Source organism: Trachemys scripta, chromosome 3 (genome assembly GCF_013100865.1).
Source record: "Trachemys scripta elegans isolate TJP31775 chromosome 3, CAS_Tse_1.0, whole genome shotgun sequence".
Taxonomy (NCBI): domain Eukaryota; kingdom Metazoa; phylum Chordata; order Testudines; family Emydidae; genus Trachemys; species Trachemys scripta.
In genome coordinates this window covers 1,916,668-1,937,473 of record NC_048300.1, presented here as the reverse complement: position 1 = coordinate 1,937,473, position 20,806 = coordinate 1,916,668, and the positions used below count along the sequence as shown (strand labels likewise).

Here is a 20,806-nt window from a genome sequence, read left to right as displayed (position 1 = left end):
AGTGACTCCCCTGAAGTTTAATGGAAGCACTCTCATGTAACTGAGATCAGAATCTGGCTCCTGGTTTTTTCAAGCAGCGGAACAATTCACAGCAAACTAAGCCCAAATGCAGGTTACATTGTGTTCTCCTGACTTTGGCCAAAGCAAATCTTCTCTACTTCTCCAGATCATTGCATCACTTCTCCAATTGGTGGCTCAGAACAAACATCCCATATGTTGCTTACAAAAGAAACACGAGAGTGAAGTGCTAAAGGAAGGAAATGTGGATGCAGATGTGAGGATAATTTATGTTCTGTGCAAAGGATTAAAAAAGCAAGAGATGTTCTAAGCATTTCCCAGGGTGGGAAAATGGTTCAAACTGTAACTCATGTGTTAAGTGTTGCTATATTTAAGAACTCCGTTGCATAGGAGAGAGAGTAAATGCCTCCTGCTGGGACGCAATAGATTCAAATAAAATAAACTTTAGCAGACAAGGAATAAAACCCACACAGCCGGAAGAGGAGAAAATTATATTTAATTATAACCAGGGAAGGGGTTCAGCCAATCACAGGCCAACCCCCCGCCCCATGACACTCAGTGACACTACATTCAATCGTATCATTCCTTCCTAACAGCATATTTTCCTGAATATTTTCTTTTAAATCCCTCCTCAAATTATTCACCTTAGCTACAACTTGATGACAGCACAGGGAAGTCAAAGACTACTAAACCTTCTTAATCCTTGCATGTAAAGAAAACATCTTAACGAGGATTAGAGTATGGTTTTGTTTTTATCATAAGGGAATTATCTAAAACAGGATGAACTCCTCTCTGTCAATATTTTATTTTTCCACTCCAATAATATGTCTATCGTTGAAGCTTGATTTTAAAAGCACCATCCTTCACTTCTACATTGAAAAACACAGTAGTGGGTGTTTTACGACGAGAGTGTGGATGGTTTAAAAATAAGTCTTTTGTATGGCAAGGTTCAATGTTTTGGGTATAAGGCTTGTGAAAAAAGGCAGGAAAATTACAGCAAGACATCAGTGCTTCAGTTTATCTAACCTAACAAGTATGTGACAGAACAGGAGACTGCCAAGAACATCTTCATGTTCTGTACAGATCTTAGTCTCTCCTGTCGTCACTCCCCCTCCTGCCACCATCCCATTCTTTTGTCTCTGTTCAAAAGAACCAGACCACACATGATCTAGAACTCCTGTGTGTGTGTGGAATAAGGAGACCATCTCTGATCTCTGATAGGTGCACTTGTTGTTTCAGGCTCAAGGAGGGCCCACTATGCATCAGTTTAGTTATATGGCAAAATGGCAATAAGAAATCAGACTGATTCTCCGATTACTGATGGACCAGATGACACTCTCAAGGGAAGAACTGCATTGGGATTTCAGATCCACTCCTGACTTAGGGTAGTTTACATTGCAATCAGAGTGCAACTCATATAGACATACCCAAGCTAGTTCCGACCTTCACATGCTGCAGTCACAACTCTGACTGAAGTGTAAACATACCTGTAGGCACAAACTGCTCAGATATTTTGGGTGAAAGGATTTCTAGTTGACAGAACGTCCTCTGAGAGGCTTTACTTTGAGGCTGCTCTCCTTCTCTCTCTCACTCAAGGCTGAACAGCTGTGGGGAAGATGCTTCTCATCTAGACATGATGGTTCACTGAGGTCATTTTACCATTATATAAGGTGCATTTTTTAAAAACCTGAATGCTTTAGGGTACTGTAATTCATCCTGAAAACCTTGTAAACCCATCAAGTGGCATCACTATTCTAATACTAAACTACAAACTATCTCAGCTGCTAGAACTACATTGATACCAATAGGAAATGCAAACTAAAACAACTCTTAAAGGGGACTACTGTGAGAAAGGAACAGGTTTCTTCTGGCCGGTCAGGCTGGTAGAAGAGAAACCTTTGGGGTGGGCTGCACTTTTTACTGGAAAGGGTGGAATATATAGACCTAGGTACAAATGCTGCCAAGTATTTTATTGGTTTCGTGGCCAGCGAGGCATGACATATGGTGTAACTAACCTGATATTAAGAATGGGGAAAGTTTAATCTGAATATCAATAAATGCAAACTGAGAAGCAGATCCTTTAAGCTGCAGAATTTTCTCTGTAGGGAAGGGTGGAACACTCACTGTTTGCACAAAACACTAGGAAGTGTACTGCATGAGTAATCCTGCACTGGCAGACAGACGAAATGGAGGATCCAATCCATAGGTCGTTCCCATTTAACTTCTATGGTTGGATAAAATGACGTTAGGGTGTGACTGGAGAAAGTACACTGCTACACACTGGGAAGTGGAACACATTTTCTCCCAGCTGGCAGAGAAAAACTGGGCCAATTCTGATCTCATTAATTTTACACCACATAATTCCATGAATTCAAACAGAGTTGTATCTGATTTACACTAGCGCAAGTGGAAAGATAATCAGACCTACTGACTGTATGATTTCTTTTCTGGTCCATGGCAAAACAGTCTTAAATCGGACATAAAGAAATAAACAATATGGACAAGGATACCAACTGTGAATTAAGAACAGTCTCCCAGTATGTGACATGTTTTGTTAAATACTCTTACAAGGGGAAAAACCCATTTCTTTCCTCCAATGTCAATCTCTTTTGCCAGGATCAAACTTCTACCTGTTAATAAATTATGGCAATGTAAGAAAACCTTAAGATACCACGAGGATTCCATGAACACTGAGAATTTAAATTCACAGGAAGTAAAGTAAATGAAGATGAACACATTGACTGAGGCCTGAAACTTTAATTTAAAAAAAAAGTTACCCAAGAATGGACTGGTATGCCAATGCAAACGGAAAATGGTTTTTAAAAACCATCTCCATGTTAAGTAAATTTGAGTGCACACTATACAAATTGACTGAATAATTGTCTTCTCTATGCTAGCTTTTTTGAAATATAAATCAGGTAAGTCTATGCTACTCAAAATCCAGTATGTGCGCAATGTTAACCTAATGAAAACATTTTATAAATACAAACTTATTTTTAGTATTAATAATTGCAACATACTTCGTTACCTAAACATGTAACCAGAAACAGAACTATTTCACGTAGAATCTATCTGCCAATTAAGCCTACAATGGAAAAATACTTGCTAATCCTTTAAACATTATTGAAAACGCAAATATACTTCATTCTTGGATTAAAACAATTGCAGATTTAAAGTTTGGAATGGTACACAGTATCTGTGCATAAGCTACCTACAAGGTGGTTGAATACTTGTAGGTACTAATTACAATTTAGTGAAAAACAAACTTTTTGTAGTAAGTTTACAACAAACATGTTCTCTTCAGAAGCAAAGAGAGAAGGTTTATTCTGTATTTATGAAGAAACATCCATTTATTCTAAAACAAGATAGGAGATCTTAGAATTAAGTGGAAACGAGGCAACATTAGAGCAACAACTTCAGAGCTTCTGAATGAAATGTAGTTTCAAACTTGCAAATCAAGGTGAATGTAGCGCCTAACATGCTTTCTTCTTCTCTCTATAAATGGGATGAAGTAGAGAAGCAAAGCTTCAAGGTATAAGGATTAGAGCCATCTGTGAGAAACAAGGACAAAATTAAATATTCAGTATAAGCTTTCTTGTATACAATTTTGTCAGTTAAGGGAGCATAGGCTTCCTGACATGCTTAGCAGAGGTGTGTTTTGGGGTTTTTTGGTTTAAATTTTTCAGGCACTCCAAAGCCTCCCTAATAAACAGGGCTTATTTATAGAATGGTGTCATTTTCTAGACTGCCATATAAAACGATAGTTAAGATCACACATACGTGCACAACATCTAGTAAATTGACTAGTATGTAGTAAAAAGTGCCCCCATTATTAACAGCCTCCACTGGAGGATTTATGATAGCAACATTTACAAAGGCGATTCCTAAGACAAGAGAAGGTGGATGTTCAATGAAAGTGACAAGCAGGAGAAAACTGAAACTGCTGTCAAAGGCAGAATGGCAAATCGGATGCAGAATTTCATCCTTGCTTGACCAAGAAAACTCTCCCCTATCTTGGAAACTCTCCCCTCTCTTTTGCCTGAGGCTACTGTTCTGCTGCCGAGGGCTGCTATAGCCGAGAACTCTTGGAGCTCTGGGAGGTCATGGGGGCTTTGTTCCAGTGGAGCAGCCCTGTTGGGTAATATTAGTTTCGTAAATGTTGGTCAACGCTTCAAGTTTTAATACTATTTTGTTGACCTTGAAGAAAAACAAGGTCTTTCTCTTAGTTTGCTGATTCTGTATTAAGAAAGGACAGAGGAAATTTTTCTTCCCCCTCCTTCCTATCCATTAGGTCTCCCAGAAAAGTCACAGAAAAACAGATACCAAAGAATGAAAAGTGTATTACTCATAATATCTGAAACACCCATTTCCATTAGCAACAACTGCCTCAAACTGGTAGAATAGCAGGGAAGATACTTCCTCCTCCTTTAGCTTCAATAAGAATTGTAACTAAAATAACCTTAGATACGGGGCTGGATTGTGATCTCACATCCATGAGATCTGTAACATTTCTATTTGCTTTAATAGTTACTCCAGACTTCCACAGAAATCTGGCCCACTATTTTAAACAGAAACACAGGTAACTCCAGTCTCATTTCTATCAGTTTGAAACGAAACTGGATTTACTTGGCCCCATAATTTCTTATTTAGAAGAGGTGAAACCTGCATAAGAATTCTTTGTTTAGAGCAGCAGGTTGAATATTTACAATCCCAAATTGAATGTTTTAAGCCCCTCTCTGGTGTAATGAATTAAATTTTTAGAAGTCATTAAACTGGCCAATATTTGAGTTCTGGGGTTATCAGAGAATATACAGGTTAGATATCTCCATTTATTTTCATTTGGGAAATTTAAGAATCCTTTATTAAGTCAGACAGTGGATTTTATTTTGACTACAGTAGTTTTCTTTATTCCCTTTCTGAGAGCATGGCCGCAGACAGAAACGAGCTTTGTGACGGGAAATCAGTTTGAGCATCCAGAATCAGAGGGGAGCCGTGTTAGTCTGGATCTGTAAATAGCAACGAAGAGTCCTGCGGCACCTTTAAAGACTAACAGACGTATGGAGCATAAGCTTTCGTGGGTGAATGCCCACGTCGTCAGATGCATGCGTCTGACGACGTGGGCATTCACCCACGAAAGCTTATGCTCCAATACATCTGTTAGTCTTTAAGGTGCCACAGGACTCTTCGTTGCTTTGAGCATGTTCCATCCCTATTCAGATATTATGAGTTCTGCAGCAAGACTCTAAAGGACCTCCATTTTTGTCAGCATTCCTGTAGTCAACTGAAATCTTGGCACCCATTATTGAGAAAGCTCTCAGCACAGGAATACATGTTAGGAACCTTGTCACTGGAGCACATAATGAAGGAAAATCACAAAGGACATCTTTATTTTTTCAAGCTGCAGATTTCACAGAATTATTTGCATCTGAGACACTTCTTATAGAAAAGATATAATATGAACGGGGGGTTGGGGAAATCACAGAGAAATACATTTTTTAAACAGCAATGTATTTTAAAAAGTCTTAAATAGAATGACTTACTTGGGACTCTTATCTGGTAGTGATTAAGTACAGTGAGGGCCTCCACTGCATCTGTCTTGCATTCCCATTCCAGCAGACCAGAGAGCGTTTTGGCAGAAGCTGGTAGAACAAGAGAATCAGACCTTCTTGCTCCCAGAACAATTTTAAAACATGAACTTTATCTAAAAAACAAATACTTACGTTTTGGATCAAACACTTTATATTTGATGAAAGTGAGAACTTCATGGTCATCACACAACTGCCACAGGAATAAAAGAAGAGATGAAAATATGACCAAGGTTAAGATTAAAATGCCTATTCCCAAATACTGAAGAAGTGACTAATGACGCTTAGCTTAGAAACTCTTGTATTTGACAAACGAGAGTTTACCGGTAATTTTATTTAGGGCAGTATTCTCTGCATTTTAAGTGGAACACACTGAAGGGAAAAAATTAAGATCTCTTCTGCTGTAAAAGATGTGTGAGAAACTTGGGAAAATAATCATTTCCCAACACAAAATGCTACCTGCTGACTATCTGGGAGTACAGGCACCCAAAACAAAAAAATTCAGCTTAGAGAGAATTTCCAGTAATTTTCAAGACAAGTTATTCAGGAGAATTATAACATGCTTAGATTGTAAACTCTCTGGGTACGTCTACACAGAAATTAAATACCCGTGGCTGGCCCAGGTCAGCTGACTTGGGCTCATGGGGCTCGGGCTGCGGGGCTAAAAATGTCTATACTAGAAATTTTTAGCCCCACAAGCCCAAGTCAACTGATCCAAGCCAGCTGCAGCCATGCTATGGGTCCTTTATTCCGGTGTAGATGTGCTCTTTGTGTTTGTACTGTAACAAGCACAATGGGGCCAATCCTGATTGGGGCTTCTGTGCACTACCAGAATATAATAAAATATTCATTAAGTTGGATAGAAGCTAGGGTTGGGCATTTGACCTGTCCAAAAATAACAGGTTAAATATTGTCAAAAATGGTCAAATATTTTAAAGCACTAATTTATTAGAATAACTATAGTAATAAAAGACTTTATGGTCTTCAATAGGCTTAGCCTTTAGATACTTATGTCCAATTACAATAAAAGAGTATTTAACTGAATTATTTGAACTCAGAAAAACGTGAAACCCAATGAAATGAAGTTCTGTAAACTGAAATAATTACCTTTCTAGCAAATGTTAATTTAACATTTAAAAATGAATAGTTATAAAAGAAAAAAATGAAATTAAATCTTCTGTATTGGGAAGAGGTCTAATGACTGAACCCTCCTCTTCCCTCATCATTCCCTTCAGAGTTAATTTCTGTATGCTCGTCTAGTCAGATTAGATTGTAAGCTCTTTGAGGCAGGGAACAGGTTCAAACTTATTTAATGTGCTCTGTCCACCAGCATGTACACTGGTGGCCAGGTATACAAAGCAAGAAAGAAAGAGACAGATAAACACTATTTGACCAATATTTGTGTATGTACACACACACACACACACACACACACACACAATGTTTGTTCTAGAAGATTCCAGCCAATCAAGATGCTTAACTTTCAGTCAGTTCACCTTTTCCCTCCCAAACAGGTGGCATTAGCATGCAATAAAGTGCGTGATCAAGACATTTAGATAAGCTTGCTAACAGATGGCACCATGATGCAATCAAAAAGGCAGGCCACCACGTACATCAGGGCGTTCCTACTGAAATATTTAACCATAGTCAAATAGGTGCTCAATTGACATTATTGACAGGTCAATTGACTGGCTTGCCAAGCCTATTTGAGGCACAAGAAGGTAGTCAACATTTTAAACAAAACCACCAATATAAATACTTTAAACCATTTATATCATGGCTAAATATTTGCACAATTACCCACATGAAGCATGGAGGTAGCTTTGAAGTATGGAGAGAGAAGAAATGACTGAGCAACCATTAAAAAGAACTAGGAAATCCCTAGTTAACTTCTCAGCCATACCTTGTAACCTACAGTCATGTTTTATCTTCTCCACCTTCTCCCTTTCCCCCACCCTACCCTTCAAACAACCATGCACTACCATCTCCATTTCTGGCTCTTGCTGCTCACATTTTGTTTGTTAAAGCTGCCATATTTCCAGGTTCAGGAGACAGGAGTACAAAGATCTTTTCACAGCTCAACTGGATAGATTTTCCATAAAGGGAGCAATGCTAAGCACTGCAAAAATACAGGGGCCTCTGTTCATATATAGCATTTAATGGGCTCCAGCTTAAACATCAGTATTGTTACCATTCAGTTACCACAATTATTTCTTATTCAAAGTATAGGGAAAGACTGTGTAATTCCCAATACCAATGTACGCTACCATAGTTTTGATTTCCTACCTTTACGAAGGTTTCTTCAGTCACACACAGGGGTACATTATAATAATGTAGCACGCAAGAGGGTGGCTGGATTATATTCTTGGATGCTTGGCCAGCACTGGTGAAGCGATTATTCTTGCTCATAGCAAAATCCTTGTAACTACTTGTACCATCCTCCAGCTCGAATATTTGACTGGGAACTACCGAGTGCTGCTTGGACACACTGAGATTTAAAGATACATAGTTGAGAAACACCCCCCTATTCCGACTGACACTGTTCATAATCATACTTTTAACATAAGGAGTCTCGAGGCAAGAAGAACAGATGACACGCACTTGCAGCAATGTGAAAAAAGTATTGATTCCCTTGTTTAATACTTGGAGAAGGGTTCACAGATATGGCAATAAAAATATTTCATTAAATGTCTGTCAGAGTTAGCTATTGTCTTTGTATGTTAAGTCAAGTACGTTTACCAAGGTGTGTGTTGTAGTGTTAAAAATTGCATAGTGCATGTACATCTGGTTTATATCTTACAGATTTACAGCTTGAATATCCAACAACCTTTCTGATGCCCTATTTTGTAACTGTTATTTAGCACCTTAGATTCTTATTCCAACTGAAATATTTGAAAATTTTTGTGAAGAGTCAGCCAGTTGTTGTAGCAATAGGGGGCTGACATTTTGCAGTCAAAGCACACCTGAAAGTGAACTGTCAGTAATAAATTGCATATTTACCAGACATTAAGCCTCTTCCCAAATAACTTGACATTGTTGAGATGTGTGACAGCTCTTTCTACAGCATACTCATCACCCATTTCTACCAATGCTGTGCCTGGAATCGTCTTCATAAATTTTACCTAAAATAGTTCAGGAATAAGTGATAATGCAGTTCAAAGGAAACCTCTACTGTAAGAATTTTGCAAGTTCTTCTGGAAAGTTGTTACGTGCCAACTTAAAGTTTTCCCTGGTATCAATAACTCTATGTCTAGAAAATAAGCTTTTCGCAGCCCTTAAATTCCAACATTAGATAGACTGAGTTGGGTTTAGTAGCAGCTTCCAAGTTCATAATAAAATATGTTTTACCTTTTCAATATTTCCGTACAAGCAGAACAGGTTGAAGACCCTCGAACAGTTCATCTTTAGCTGATGCAACCCACTAACCATGACAACTGAGCCAGAAGGGTTTCCACCATGCATGTAAGAGGAGGAAGCCTGGGGTAGTGGGTAAGCAACAAGCTCTGGAGTGTCCCGAGATCCCATTCGGTACCGGCTTGGTAAGGGTAACAAAGGACCATGTGATCCTACAGAAATGACAGAGACCAGGTTAAACACTACTCAGCATAACCCTCGTTTACTTACAGGGTATTAATGCTTCACTATACAAATACTTGATGTAAAGGGACACTATCCACTAAGAATTCTTTGTAATTTACTAATTTAATTCCTTTTTCTCGCTAGAAAAAGATTCAGATCATGCAGTTTATTTTCCTCCACTCCACCCTCAAGGGCTCTTCCTCAATGTTTAAGTAGTTAACAAATAAAAAAAAAAATCTTAAAAATCATAACAAAACTGTGATTGATCAGAGAATATTTTTTGTTTGCAATTGCATTATTTGTTGAGGCAGAAATATATGGAAATATATGTACATATATTTGTAACTGAAACCTTTTTGAACTTTGCACAAAAAATTGGTGCTAATAATGATTATACCCCAACCATGATCTTAAAATAGTGTGGTACCACAGATATATAAATTTTTTAAAAGGGTATAAAATTGACTTTTGTTGCAACAAAATAAAAATAATAAAAAATAGTCACGTGACACACACAACATACAACACAAAACAACACACATGACATACAGACAAACTTACAATTAACAACAAATGGCGCCAGAATTCTATTTATAACTATACAAAGTAAGGCAAAATAAAATAAAATAAAATAAAAATAAAAAGGGTTAAACATTTGAATAACCAAATTATTTCTTTATTTAAAACTTGTAACATAAATTAATAAAAAATATATTACTATTTGCTAAATGTATTGTATTAATTTGGTAACAAGGAATTTTGCATTACTTTATATTTAACATTATTTTAAAACTCTGCTATATGGAAATAAGAAACGCCCATGTTTCGAATATTAGTGAGTGGTTAGGATTAGAAGCAGAGTGTGCATTTCTGTTGCTTGGCAACCATATTTTCAAGAAAGTTAGGAATAATTCCAGCTGTTGCATTCCTGAAGGTTAAAATACAACTCAGAGGCTCAGTGACAAACAGTGTAATAATCATAATGTATAGCAAACACCACAAAATTAATAGGTGCATTGACAATGTTATATTCATAGAGGTACACCAGACACCACACAACGTCTAACAGGCTCCACAACAGCAGGGGCAGGCAGATCACACTACACCAACACACATTACTGTGGTTCACTGTTAAAGTGCTCTTTCAAAGCCTCCCTAGCTGTACATCTTTGCATTGAGCTCTTCTAATAGCCCGTGTGTCTAGCTATTCAAACTCAGCAGACAGCTGCTCCACCGCTGCACTCCACCCCAGCAGCAACTTTTCCCCCTTTGCTTCACAGATATTATGCAGGACACAACAGGCAGTTATGACCACTGGGATATTTCTCTCACAGAGGGCCAATCTTGTGAGTAAGGATGCCAGAGTTCCTACCAAAAGCACATTCGACTGTCACTCTGCACCTGCTGAGCTGGTAGTTGACTCTTTCCCTGTTGCTGTTAAAGTGGCCGTTATACCGCTTCATGAGCCAGGGGAGGAACTGGTAAGCTGGGTCTCCCAGGATTGTTAATGGCATTTCAGTATTGTCAATGGTAATCTGCCAGTCAGGAAAGAACATCCCTGACATTGCTTTCTGAACAGTCCTGTGTTCTTAAAGATGTGTGTCATGCAGCTTCCCTTACCAGCCAACATTGTCGTCAGTGGAACGTCTCCAGTGATCCACCAATGCATAACCATACAGAATTAGCCTTTTTTATTGATGTACTACTCTGTAGCAGGGTATACTGGTGCCAAAATAGGGATGTGTATGCCTCATATCACTCCACTGCAGTTTGGGAACCCGTTGCTGCAAATCCATCCGCTATGTGCGGCACATTGCCAAGAGTCGCAGTCCTGTGTAGCAGAAGACAATTAATGGCCCTGCAGACTTCCCTGACAATGGCCCCCACAGTGGATTTTTCAACTCCAAAATGATTTCCCACTGACTGGTATCAATCCAACATTGTAAGTTTCCTCAGTCCAATTGCCACTTGCTTCTCCACTGTCAGCGCAGCTCTCACGGTGGTGTCCTTGTGCTGGAGGGGCTGGGGCAGTCTCAGCACACAGATCTAGGAACACGTTTTTTGCGCATCCGAAAGGTCTGCAGCCACTGCTCATCATCCCAAACCTGCATTATGATGTGATCCCACCAGTCAGTGCTTTTTTCTTGGGCCCAGAAGTAGCAGCTGCAGATGATGGAGTGCCCTGTGAACTGGTTCTTGCTAGCTATGTCTCACGGCAACTTGTCCTCTGTGAAATTGGCCTGTTCCCTGCTGATTCAGTTCCTTCTCGTGACTCCGCAAATACCAGAGAATTGTGCATCCTGTGCTTGCAGTGCTCATGACAATAAAGTGCTGCGCTCTGCAGGCTCCATGCTTCTGTCAGAGATGGTGGACAGCGAGGAAGGCCACACAGATTCGTGGGAATTTTTAAAAAGGCGTGAAAAATCAGGGACATAGATGACATCATGACAAAGTTGCATGCTGGAAAGTTGACCCCTTGCTCCCAGTCACGCCTGCTAACTTGTTTCTGCCCCACCATGCATTGCCAAAAGTTCCCAAAGACAGTGCACTGGAGGTGGCGAGCTGCACAATGGGATACCAACCCATAGTGCATTGCACTGTGCAATGCCACAAGCACTCCTGGTGAGTAAGTGCGGTGCCAATGCAAGGAGCCAAGTTTGCATGCACACAAGTGATATTCTAGGGTGGCTTTATAAACGTTTGTAGTGCAGATATGGCCTGAGTCTGAACAGTTTAGTTTTCTCCTAGGCAGAAGATATAATACAAGGAACCTACCCCTGCAGTCTGGCCCACTGAGAGCAGCAACCAGAGGAGCAAAATGTCCAAAAATCGCATATGAACTTAGCAGAAGGAAAACACAGTCCTCTAAGAGTGGGAAAATTTTCTTTGAGAGGAGAAAGGGGACTCAGCTAAATTGGGTGGGCATGTTTGTGTCCCTTCTTTTCTCACCCTAACAGTGAAGAGCAAATGGAAGTAATGGGAATTCAAGACTTGAAGGTCGCTGGGAGAAAATAAGTTAGAAAGTTAACCTGTATTGTACTGTACAAGACATCTGCGGAGGGATAGCTCAGTGGTTTGAGCATTGGCCTGCTAAACCCAGGGTTGTGAGTTCAGTCCTTGAGGGAGCCACTTAGGGATCTGGGGCAAAATCAGTACTTGGTCCTGCTAGTGAAGGGAGGGGGCTGGACTCGATGACCTTTCAAGGTCCCTTCCAGTTCTAGGAGATGGGATATCTCCATTAATTAATTAAGACAAAATGCACTGACTTCTGGGGATTAAGATGACCAAAAAATAAATAAAAACTTAACTTGCATGTGAGACTTACGTAATGTTTCAGAAATCCTATCAAGATTTCTGCCTTCAGACCACTGAAGATGGACTGCATATGTTGGGGTACAGAATACTAGATGCCCTAATGGAACTTTGGTCACTTGTTGACTGAACTTTGTAACAGCGATAGCAATAATTCCAAAGCTCTTCCCCCAAGGTGTTAATGACATACCACCAATTGCAGACAAATAATGACAAGATGGATAATTAGAAGGAAAACAAAAACTGCAACTAGTAGCTTTGAATGCAAGTCTCAAAAAGCTCCAAAGATTTCCCTGAAACGATTTCAGGGAACAAACACTGTATATAGATATCAGTTATTAAGTTGTACTGCACTGTCTAGAAAAAAAAATCTTGGTGCAGATATTTATCCCCTTGTCACTGTCTACCATGGTAGCAACTTACAGAGGATATTGTTCAAGGGGATAAATTTGAACTGTGAAGAAAAACAAACAAACAAAAAAACCCTTTTCCCTAAAAAAGGGTTCCAGGTGCAAAACACTACAGGTTTCATCATATCACAAGCATCATGAATTGACATTGGCACCTGTGCAACAGCAATACTGACAAACTGTAGAAGCCTAGAGAAGTCTAAAATTATGTAGATCATACTTCAGTGCCAGTGGTTCTCAAACTGTGGGTCAGGACCCCCTTTGAAAGGGGTTGCCTGGGCTGACTTAGACTTGTTGGGGTCTGGGGCTGAAGCCCGAACCCCATTGCCCAGGGCCGAAGCCAAAGCTGGAGGCCTTCAGGCCTGGGCAGCGGGGTCAGGTTACAGGCCCCTGCCTGGGGTTGAAGCCCTTGAGCTTCAGCTTTGGGCCCCCCACCCAGAGCGGTGGGGCTTGGGCCCCACACCCGGGGCAGCACGGCTTGGGCAGGCTCAGGCTTTGGTCCCCCTCCTGGGGTCATGAAGTAATTTTTGTCAGAAGGGGGTCACGGTGCCATGAAGTTTGAGAACCTTGTAACCTATAAATATCTGTAATTCCACCATACAAAAAACTAGAAACCACGAACCACCTGCCACCCCATGTAACTTACCATAGCCATCATGTCTAAATGATGAAGGATGTTCTCCCAGAATGGCTTGCCTCTGGCGGCCCTTCCCTCTGTCTAATATACAGGAAAAAAGCAGTTTTAACAAACAGACACGTACACACTAATTCTCAAATTAAGATATAAGTTTCATCTAATAAGGGGAAAAAAGTAATTTGATTCATGGTTAACTTAAAATTACCCATTCAAATCAGTTTTTAAACACAAGCTGTCATCAGAGGACACCAAAATTAAGAAGAGGTTGTCTGCATAACAAATTCCACTTAAGTTGAGATTTTTTTTTGGCAAAGAAAAGGTACAGACAGACACTTTAAATTTATGGGAATACTTGAAAATTTTCCTAAAGCAACATCACACAATACTATAGGTAACATTTTAGAGTAGGATTTACCTATGCATGTCTTAAAACAAGTTTTAAATACAGTACTTTTGAAAAACAGTACCTGAATCCTACTATTAGCTTCAACAGCAACACATTTTCAAAGTGGGCTTCTTTCAAGAAGTTTCAGCATAAGCCAACAACAACCTGTATTACATGGTTTTACAATCAGTAAACAGAGAGCATTACATGTGTGTACACTATATTTACATGAACACCTACTGGGAGTGCTGAAAGGATTGTACATTACTGCATTATTCATGCTGCATCACAGGTTATATTTCAATTGCTGTAAAATATCAGAATAATGCACTTCAACAATGGACAGTCCTTTGAGCAAACCTGTTTCATATAACAATCTAAAGTTAAGCAAGGGGTCAACATTACTGGATGGAAGCAGTGCACCACTTTCAATAGGGTCATTTCTAATTAGTGACTGCTGCGTACTGGAAAAATGTGAACTCCCAAGTACTCTTTTGGTAAGCAGCAGATAATTTTAAAGAACATTTCTCACTGTGTTTTGTTAATAAACCACTTCTTGAAGTGCCATATTCAAAGATATGGTGTAATGTTTAAGTTTGCTGTAATTATCATTCTATTTAAATATGACTGAATGATGGAAATTGACTCTCCAGCCCACTACAGTTGGAGTTTTCCCCAAGTAATTTGAACTGCTGAGCTTAACCTCTATGACAGCATACAAAGGGAGATGAGAAATTGTGTGATTTCCACCTAAGATGTTGAGGATAGGTTCCTAGCTAGATGATTACCTTGTCAATAAAAATCAAGGGAGGATGAGGAATGCTCCCACACAGCTCTTTGGCCTATAGAAAGCCCCTTTGACATAAGACCTCTTTCAGAGAGCAGAGATGAAAAGTTAGGTGTAAAATCCCAGCCTGGGGTTCTATTCTCTTGGACCTACGCAGGTTAACTGGTACAGTGGCTAGCTGTTAAAGAGCTCTATCTTTAATAGAGGGAATGCCTATGCAGCACTGGTCTCATAGTAAATGGCAAAAACGTGAAAGGGGTCAGTCCCGTTGGCCAGAAGGAAAAGACATCTCTCCTCAATCAGTCACCTGATGACAGCATACATGCAATCCAAGAATATATTCCCCTCATATTTGCAGGTATTCCTTAGAAAGCCTGCATAAGTGGAGAATGCTCTTAGAGGAAGGAAAAAAAAAAAAAAAAAGGATCTTCTGACCATACAGGACTAGAAATAGTTCATTCTTAAGAACAGAAGCAGGAAAATGTGTCCTCTGTATCCTAAAACGGACAGACATGAGATGGAATCCTGTCTCCACTTAAAACAGTGGCAAAACTCTCATGGACCAGGATTTCAACAATGGTGCGCAACTGCTGTTTAGACTGACCTAAAAGAGAAGCTGAAATGAAAGAAGCTAGTTTTGAAACAATAGTCTAGGTCTTCTGAGAATTTCAGAAGAGACTGGGGGTACCTCAGCCTACAAGGGAACCAAGAAATAAATGCTATTTCTCTTGAGAACTTTTACTGCTGTGGAGTACACAGTGGCAAGCCAAGCCTCAGAATGAAGTTCCCTGGGGATAAGATCTTGTTTGCTGAAGCTAGAATCTTGCAGTCTGGGTACAGTAAGTTCAAAGATCACGTAGCACCATCAGAACTTCAGGAAGAGGAATGGCCTGAAGAGTGCATGTGGAACAGTTGGCATGTTACATGAAGTATGGAGAGGAACTGCTGGGACAATTGGGCAGTAACTGCTCTATACGCCTGCTTCACTGGATAAAGACTGGCTCAGGGAGGTAGAGTTCACCTATTTGTGTACTCCCCTATAGATTACTTTCTGGATCAAGAGATGTGTGCAACAGAAAGAGAAAAACAACATTACAAAGGGACAGCTGGATAGTACAGATCTAATTCCCTTTCCTCTTACATGGTGTGAAGGGATGTAGTGTCAATATGTAGATGACAAAGATATTCAAGCAACTGAACTAAAAATAATAATAATAAGAAAAAGGAGTGAGAAACAGAGCTGTGCATTTTTTAGGCCCGAGTTATGCTGGTGAGAAGCTTCTCATCTCCCACTGCTTCATTTGCTGGAGGAACCCCTGGTCCATACAGTCATATCTGTTTGTAACATAATTACATGAAATAAAGGTTGTCAAATTTGAGACTAGATGCCATAAAGGCAGCTGTAATATAAATTGCAATGGTTAAGAAACTGACAATCCACTTAATCTTTCAGGTTTTTTCATTCCTGCAGTTTCTTTGCTGTCAGTTTCTAAACATTTTTCTCAATTTTAATTTTCTTTAATACTTCCTGACTACTTAAGAATGAGTTTCTGAATTATGGTTCAAATATTTAAATTCTATCATCAACCAATACTGTAGCTCCCTTGTTAACCTTTTACAAGAACTTCATTTTGAAAATCCAAAACCTGCATTTTTAATTATACAACAGTTTTACAAGCCAAACCACTACTGATAACACTCAACATTTCTACAAAAATGTAAGTTTGAGAGTGCATCTCATCAGAGAGAATCAAAGCCCTTGCTTTCATATTTAAGACTTTGAAGATACTCTACCTTGGTTAGACATGTTATGTTTCCACCTCCATGTTATGCACTCCTAGATTTCTAAAGATTACATTATAGAAAAACTATTATTGTATACAAGTCACTGAACAGTTACAAAAAGAGAATTCTTTAAATACTTTACAGAAGTCAGGCTACACAGCATTTTGTCTTTTACATTTTTAGTCATATTTTCACTATAAAGCGTTAAGCTCTGACTAGTTTTCACAGTTAAGAACCGAAGAGACAAGTTACACATGCACCATGTGTGCACCTCCTTGCTTCAAATACTTAAATTTAATATGCCTGAGGGAGCTTGTTTAATATTGTATTATTAATCCCAGTTAACTACAGATAAATCCTTCAGTTTACTTACTATGAGACAATTTACACTGTAAAGGCTGACTGCAGTTGTCTTAAATACAGCAAGGAATAAAATAAGAGTATTACAACAATGTAGATGAGATCAACAAGAAATTTGGGATTTACCATTTTATGGAGGTTCTTAAATGTTGCAATTGTAATTAAGGGAAATAAGACCAATATACATAAAAACTTGAACAGAATGGGTACAGTCTATCATGGTATTCATCCCATGCAAATCTGAAGTACTTTAAGTGTCCTCCTTTAAAAACTTGTGGTGGTGGTGCATGTAGTATGCAGACAAGGTGAATTGCAAGTCTGAGTTTTTTCAGAGGGCTTTTTGCTGATGCCGATGTAGTGCATGATGAAGTGTAGAGTCAGCCTGCTGGAGTCCTCTATCCTTCTTAATGCCTTGTCCAACATAGGGGAAAAAGTCCTTTCCATAGAGAAGCAGTGTGCAAGTTTGTAGTTTGTAAGGAATAGTCTGTATCAGTTTCCTCTCCTCCAAAGAGTGAGAGCTGCTTGGAGAAATGCAAGTCCTTGTACTGCGAACATGCTTGCATGTATGGGCTTCTTGTTGAACTAAATAGCTCATTGTACACCAGTAGGGGGCACTAACGTTCAATGTTACTTTTTTCCTGGATTACGTGTTGGCCTTTGCAAGACAGCCTTCATCAGCAACGGCTTGTTTGAAATGACTATTGCATTACACAAGCTAACCATGTATAAAGTAGTGTCATTAGCATAGTCAAACACTTACAGCTATAACATATAAAAAAAACCTACCTCGTCTGCCCAGATACGGTTTAGTGTAGTCCCAACTATCATTGTCGTTTCTAATGACATTAAGTCGAGTTGGCTGTTAAAATTTAAACACAGGGTAAGTCTTGAACTTATGCACTTCATCAGTAAAACAGTTAATAGAGAAGATCTAAGCATTACCCTTGCATATTCAATTTTTAGTGTACAGCATCCTGCATATATATCTGCTCCATTGAGTGCTGCTTTAGCCTTCTGAGCACAGAGAACTGATTCAAACATAAATCTTGTTAAGGATTTTTTTGTTTTTAAGTAAAGATGTGTTTTTCCCCCTCCAAAATATTGAAGCAACCCAAGACATTTTAGAGCAACCTACAGTTACTTTGTTAGGAATAAATGAGAGATCTAAACAGACACACTAGTTTAAAACTGCTGAAAAGCACTGGCAATTCAAGTTCTCAGCTGCAGCCTGAACCATGTGGTACCTGCCTTTGAAGTGTATGCAGCCCAGGCTGAGCGGTTTCATGAATTAAGAATAGACTCATTCTGCTTACAGCCTATGCAGGTTCACTGAAAGCTTTAGTTTATTCACACAGGTCTCTCTGTGCTGAGAGCTTATCCAACTTCTAAATGGTGGACACCCTACAGCTGAGTGAAAATGGAAGTGGATATTTCAGCTGATTTTCTAAGACGAGGTGGGCAAATTTTTGGCCCGAGGGTCACATCTTGGTGGGGAAATTGCATGCAGGGCCATGAATGTAAGGCTGGGACAGGGGTGCGGGAGGGAGCGGGGTGTGCAGGAAGGGGCTCAGGGCAAGGGGTTGGGGTGCAGGAAGGGTGCGGGGTGCAGGAGGGGGCTCAGGGCAGGGGTGCAGGAGGGGTGTGGTAGGGAGCTCAGGGCACGGGGTGCAGGAGGGGTTTGGGGTGTGGGCTCTGGCCCGGCGTCACTTACCTGGAGCAACTCTGGGGTGGCGGCGGGCTAAGGCAAGCTCCCTGCCTGCCCTGGCCCCACGCCGCTCCTGGAAGTGGCCCGCACCATGACCCTGTGGAACCCTGGGGTGGGGGGCAGAGGGCTCCGCGTGCTGCCCTTGCCTGCAGATACCTCCCCCGAAGCTCTCACTGGCCGTGGTTCCCCGTTCCCCGTTCCTGGCCAATGGGAGCTGCAGGGGGCCTGCAAGCAAGGGCAGCATGCGGAGCCCTCTGCCCCCCCTCCTCCAGGGGCTGTGGTGCCAGCTGCTTCTGGGAGTGGTGCGGGGCTGGCTATCCCGTGGGCCGGATCCAAAGCCCTGATGGGCCAGATATGGCCCGTGGGCCGTAGTTTGCCCACCCCTGTTCTAAGAGCTTGTGTTCATGAACATGTAATTCACACCTAGCTTGCCATAAGTCTACCCTGCCACACACCAACTGTCCCTTGTGGACCCTGCTTATACACCTTAACAGTTTGTTAATGCACGTCAGCAGGGTTCACACAGACAAGCAGTCTGTGACAGGCTACTGCAGGGTAGATTCACACCCCAACTTGGTGCAAACTAAATGTTTGTGTAGGCAAGCCTAAAACTTAAGGCTTACTACACACTAATCAGAGTATGTGGATGCAGCACATTACCGACAAATATTGCAAATGACTGTGCCATGGTAAGCAAGGTTCAAACTAAACCCTTGAACAAGGCAGCTGGAGTTGGTATCTCCCCTTAGTACTACTAAACCAGGCCTGGAAGGTTGGGTCTGGACAGACATGAACTCTATCACCCTAGCATGGAAGGAACTGAGGATATAAAAAGGGAAAGATCTGAGTAGTCTGCCACTTCCAAGAAAAATTCTACCACTGAACCAGGGAAAAGAAGTTTGAGAGAGACTTCTTGTGTTTGGATTTGTTAGTCAAACATTGTGTTTGTAGATGGACAAGCAAGAGACCCCAAATGGACATTTTTGACAACAGACACTGTATTTGTGGCCTGAGATTAAAGAGAAATTTGCTTTACCTTCATTGCCCAGTGGTGGAGATGACAGCCTGCAAGACAAGTGTCCCTTCAACATGCTAGGCTCAATACATGGGGGAAAAAAATCATATTCTTTACATATTTTGAGATTTTAGTTCTCTGGAGACTAGCACAAGAGCATTCAAAATGCCTGCAGAGATCTAGAGGATGGCTTATGTCAGGGTGTCCCCCTCCCTCCTCGATCCCTGTAGTCAGTGGTCTGCTGTGCCAGACGGTCTAGATTCAGCAGCACCCAGCACAACAGACCATTCAGTTTGCAGCATCTTTTTAATGGGGAAAACCATGAAACTGACTTTACACAATGTGCTCCCAAATGCACAAAAATGATTAGCCTGTATGTAACATTCATCTTAGGGGCTACTTTTAGCCCAGAATATAAAAACAATGAACAAAGATGTGATTTAAAAGTGGCAATATTTTGGTGCAGATTTATTTGCTGCATACACTGGAAATGACAAAGCATCTTGAATCTACTAATTCTCAGATTTGTAGAGCTCAAGATTAATGTAAAATCTTACTGATATCTGCATGCTTAAGTCTCATCTGCAGCTGAGAACATACAAATATCAGTATTAATAAAAGGATATTCAACCATTGCTTGTATTCCATTTCTCTTGAATATAACAATACGTTGCACTTTCCCAACAGGGTTGCACACAGTATACAAGACATCCTATAAATGAAGAAGAAAAGCTATTTTAGAGAGACATTTCAAGTTTGACATTTTTATGAAGATTCACAAGTGTTCTACAGGACTTCAAGGTATATGCATGTGTTCATGGAGTAAATTTCACCATATCAGCGTTTAAATCTCAAAGAAGGATAAACCCAGTTATTTATCAAATTATAGCTACTTTATATGTACATTAAGAAATGTTAACCTTAAAAGATGATGATTTTTCCTTATGTTGCTGTATCACAATCGAGAACAGTCAACTCCCTCAAAGGAAGATTGTCTGTTTTCAATTAACCAGGGGTTCTCAAACTGGGGGTTGCGAACCCAAAGGGCGTCACAAGGTTATTACGTGGAGGTCATGAGCTGTCAGCCCCATGCCCACGTCAAATTAAATTAAGATGAAATTAAATTAAAAATCCCTGTTTTTAATTTATAAGGGAGATGGGGGGAGGGAGGGTGTTGCACTCAGAGGCACGCTGTGTGAAAGGGTTCGCCAATACAAAAAGTTTAAGA

General features: G+C 40.3%; 1 protein-coding gene across 1 annotated transcript in view; it reads right to left on the bottom strand.

Moving 5' to 3' along the window:
• Positions 1-494: 494 nt before the first annotated feature.
• The window catches only part of HNRNPLL (heterogeneous nuclear ribonucleoprotein L like), a 34,551-nt gene continuing 14,239 nt past the window's right edge, over positions 495-20,806 (bottom strand). Inside the window, exons 4-13 of the mRNA XM_034763916.1 lie at positions 20,205-20,290; positions 17,801-17,897; positions 17,645-17,717; positions 13,551-13,622; positions 8,952-9,169; positions 8,604-8,725; positions 7,890-8,091; positions 5,739-5,796; positions 5,559-5,657; positions 495-3,569 (exon numbers count right to left, since the gene is read on the bottom strand). Coding sequence (XP_034619807.1) covers positions 3,514-3,569; positions 5,559-5,657; positions 5,739-5,796; positions 7,890-8,091; positions 8,604-8,725; positions 8,952-9,169; positions 13,551-13,622; positions 17,645-17,717; positions 17,801-17,897; positions 20,205-20,290 — 1,083 coding nt within the window. The 3' untranslated portion in view covers positions 495-3,513. The remainder of the gene's footprint in view (positions 3,570-5,558; positions 5,658-5,738; positions 5,797-7,889; positions 8,092-8,603; positions 8,726-8,951; positions 9,170-13,550; positions 13,623-17,644; positions 17,718-17,800; positions 17,898-20,204; positions 20,291-20,806) is intronic.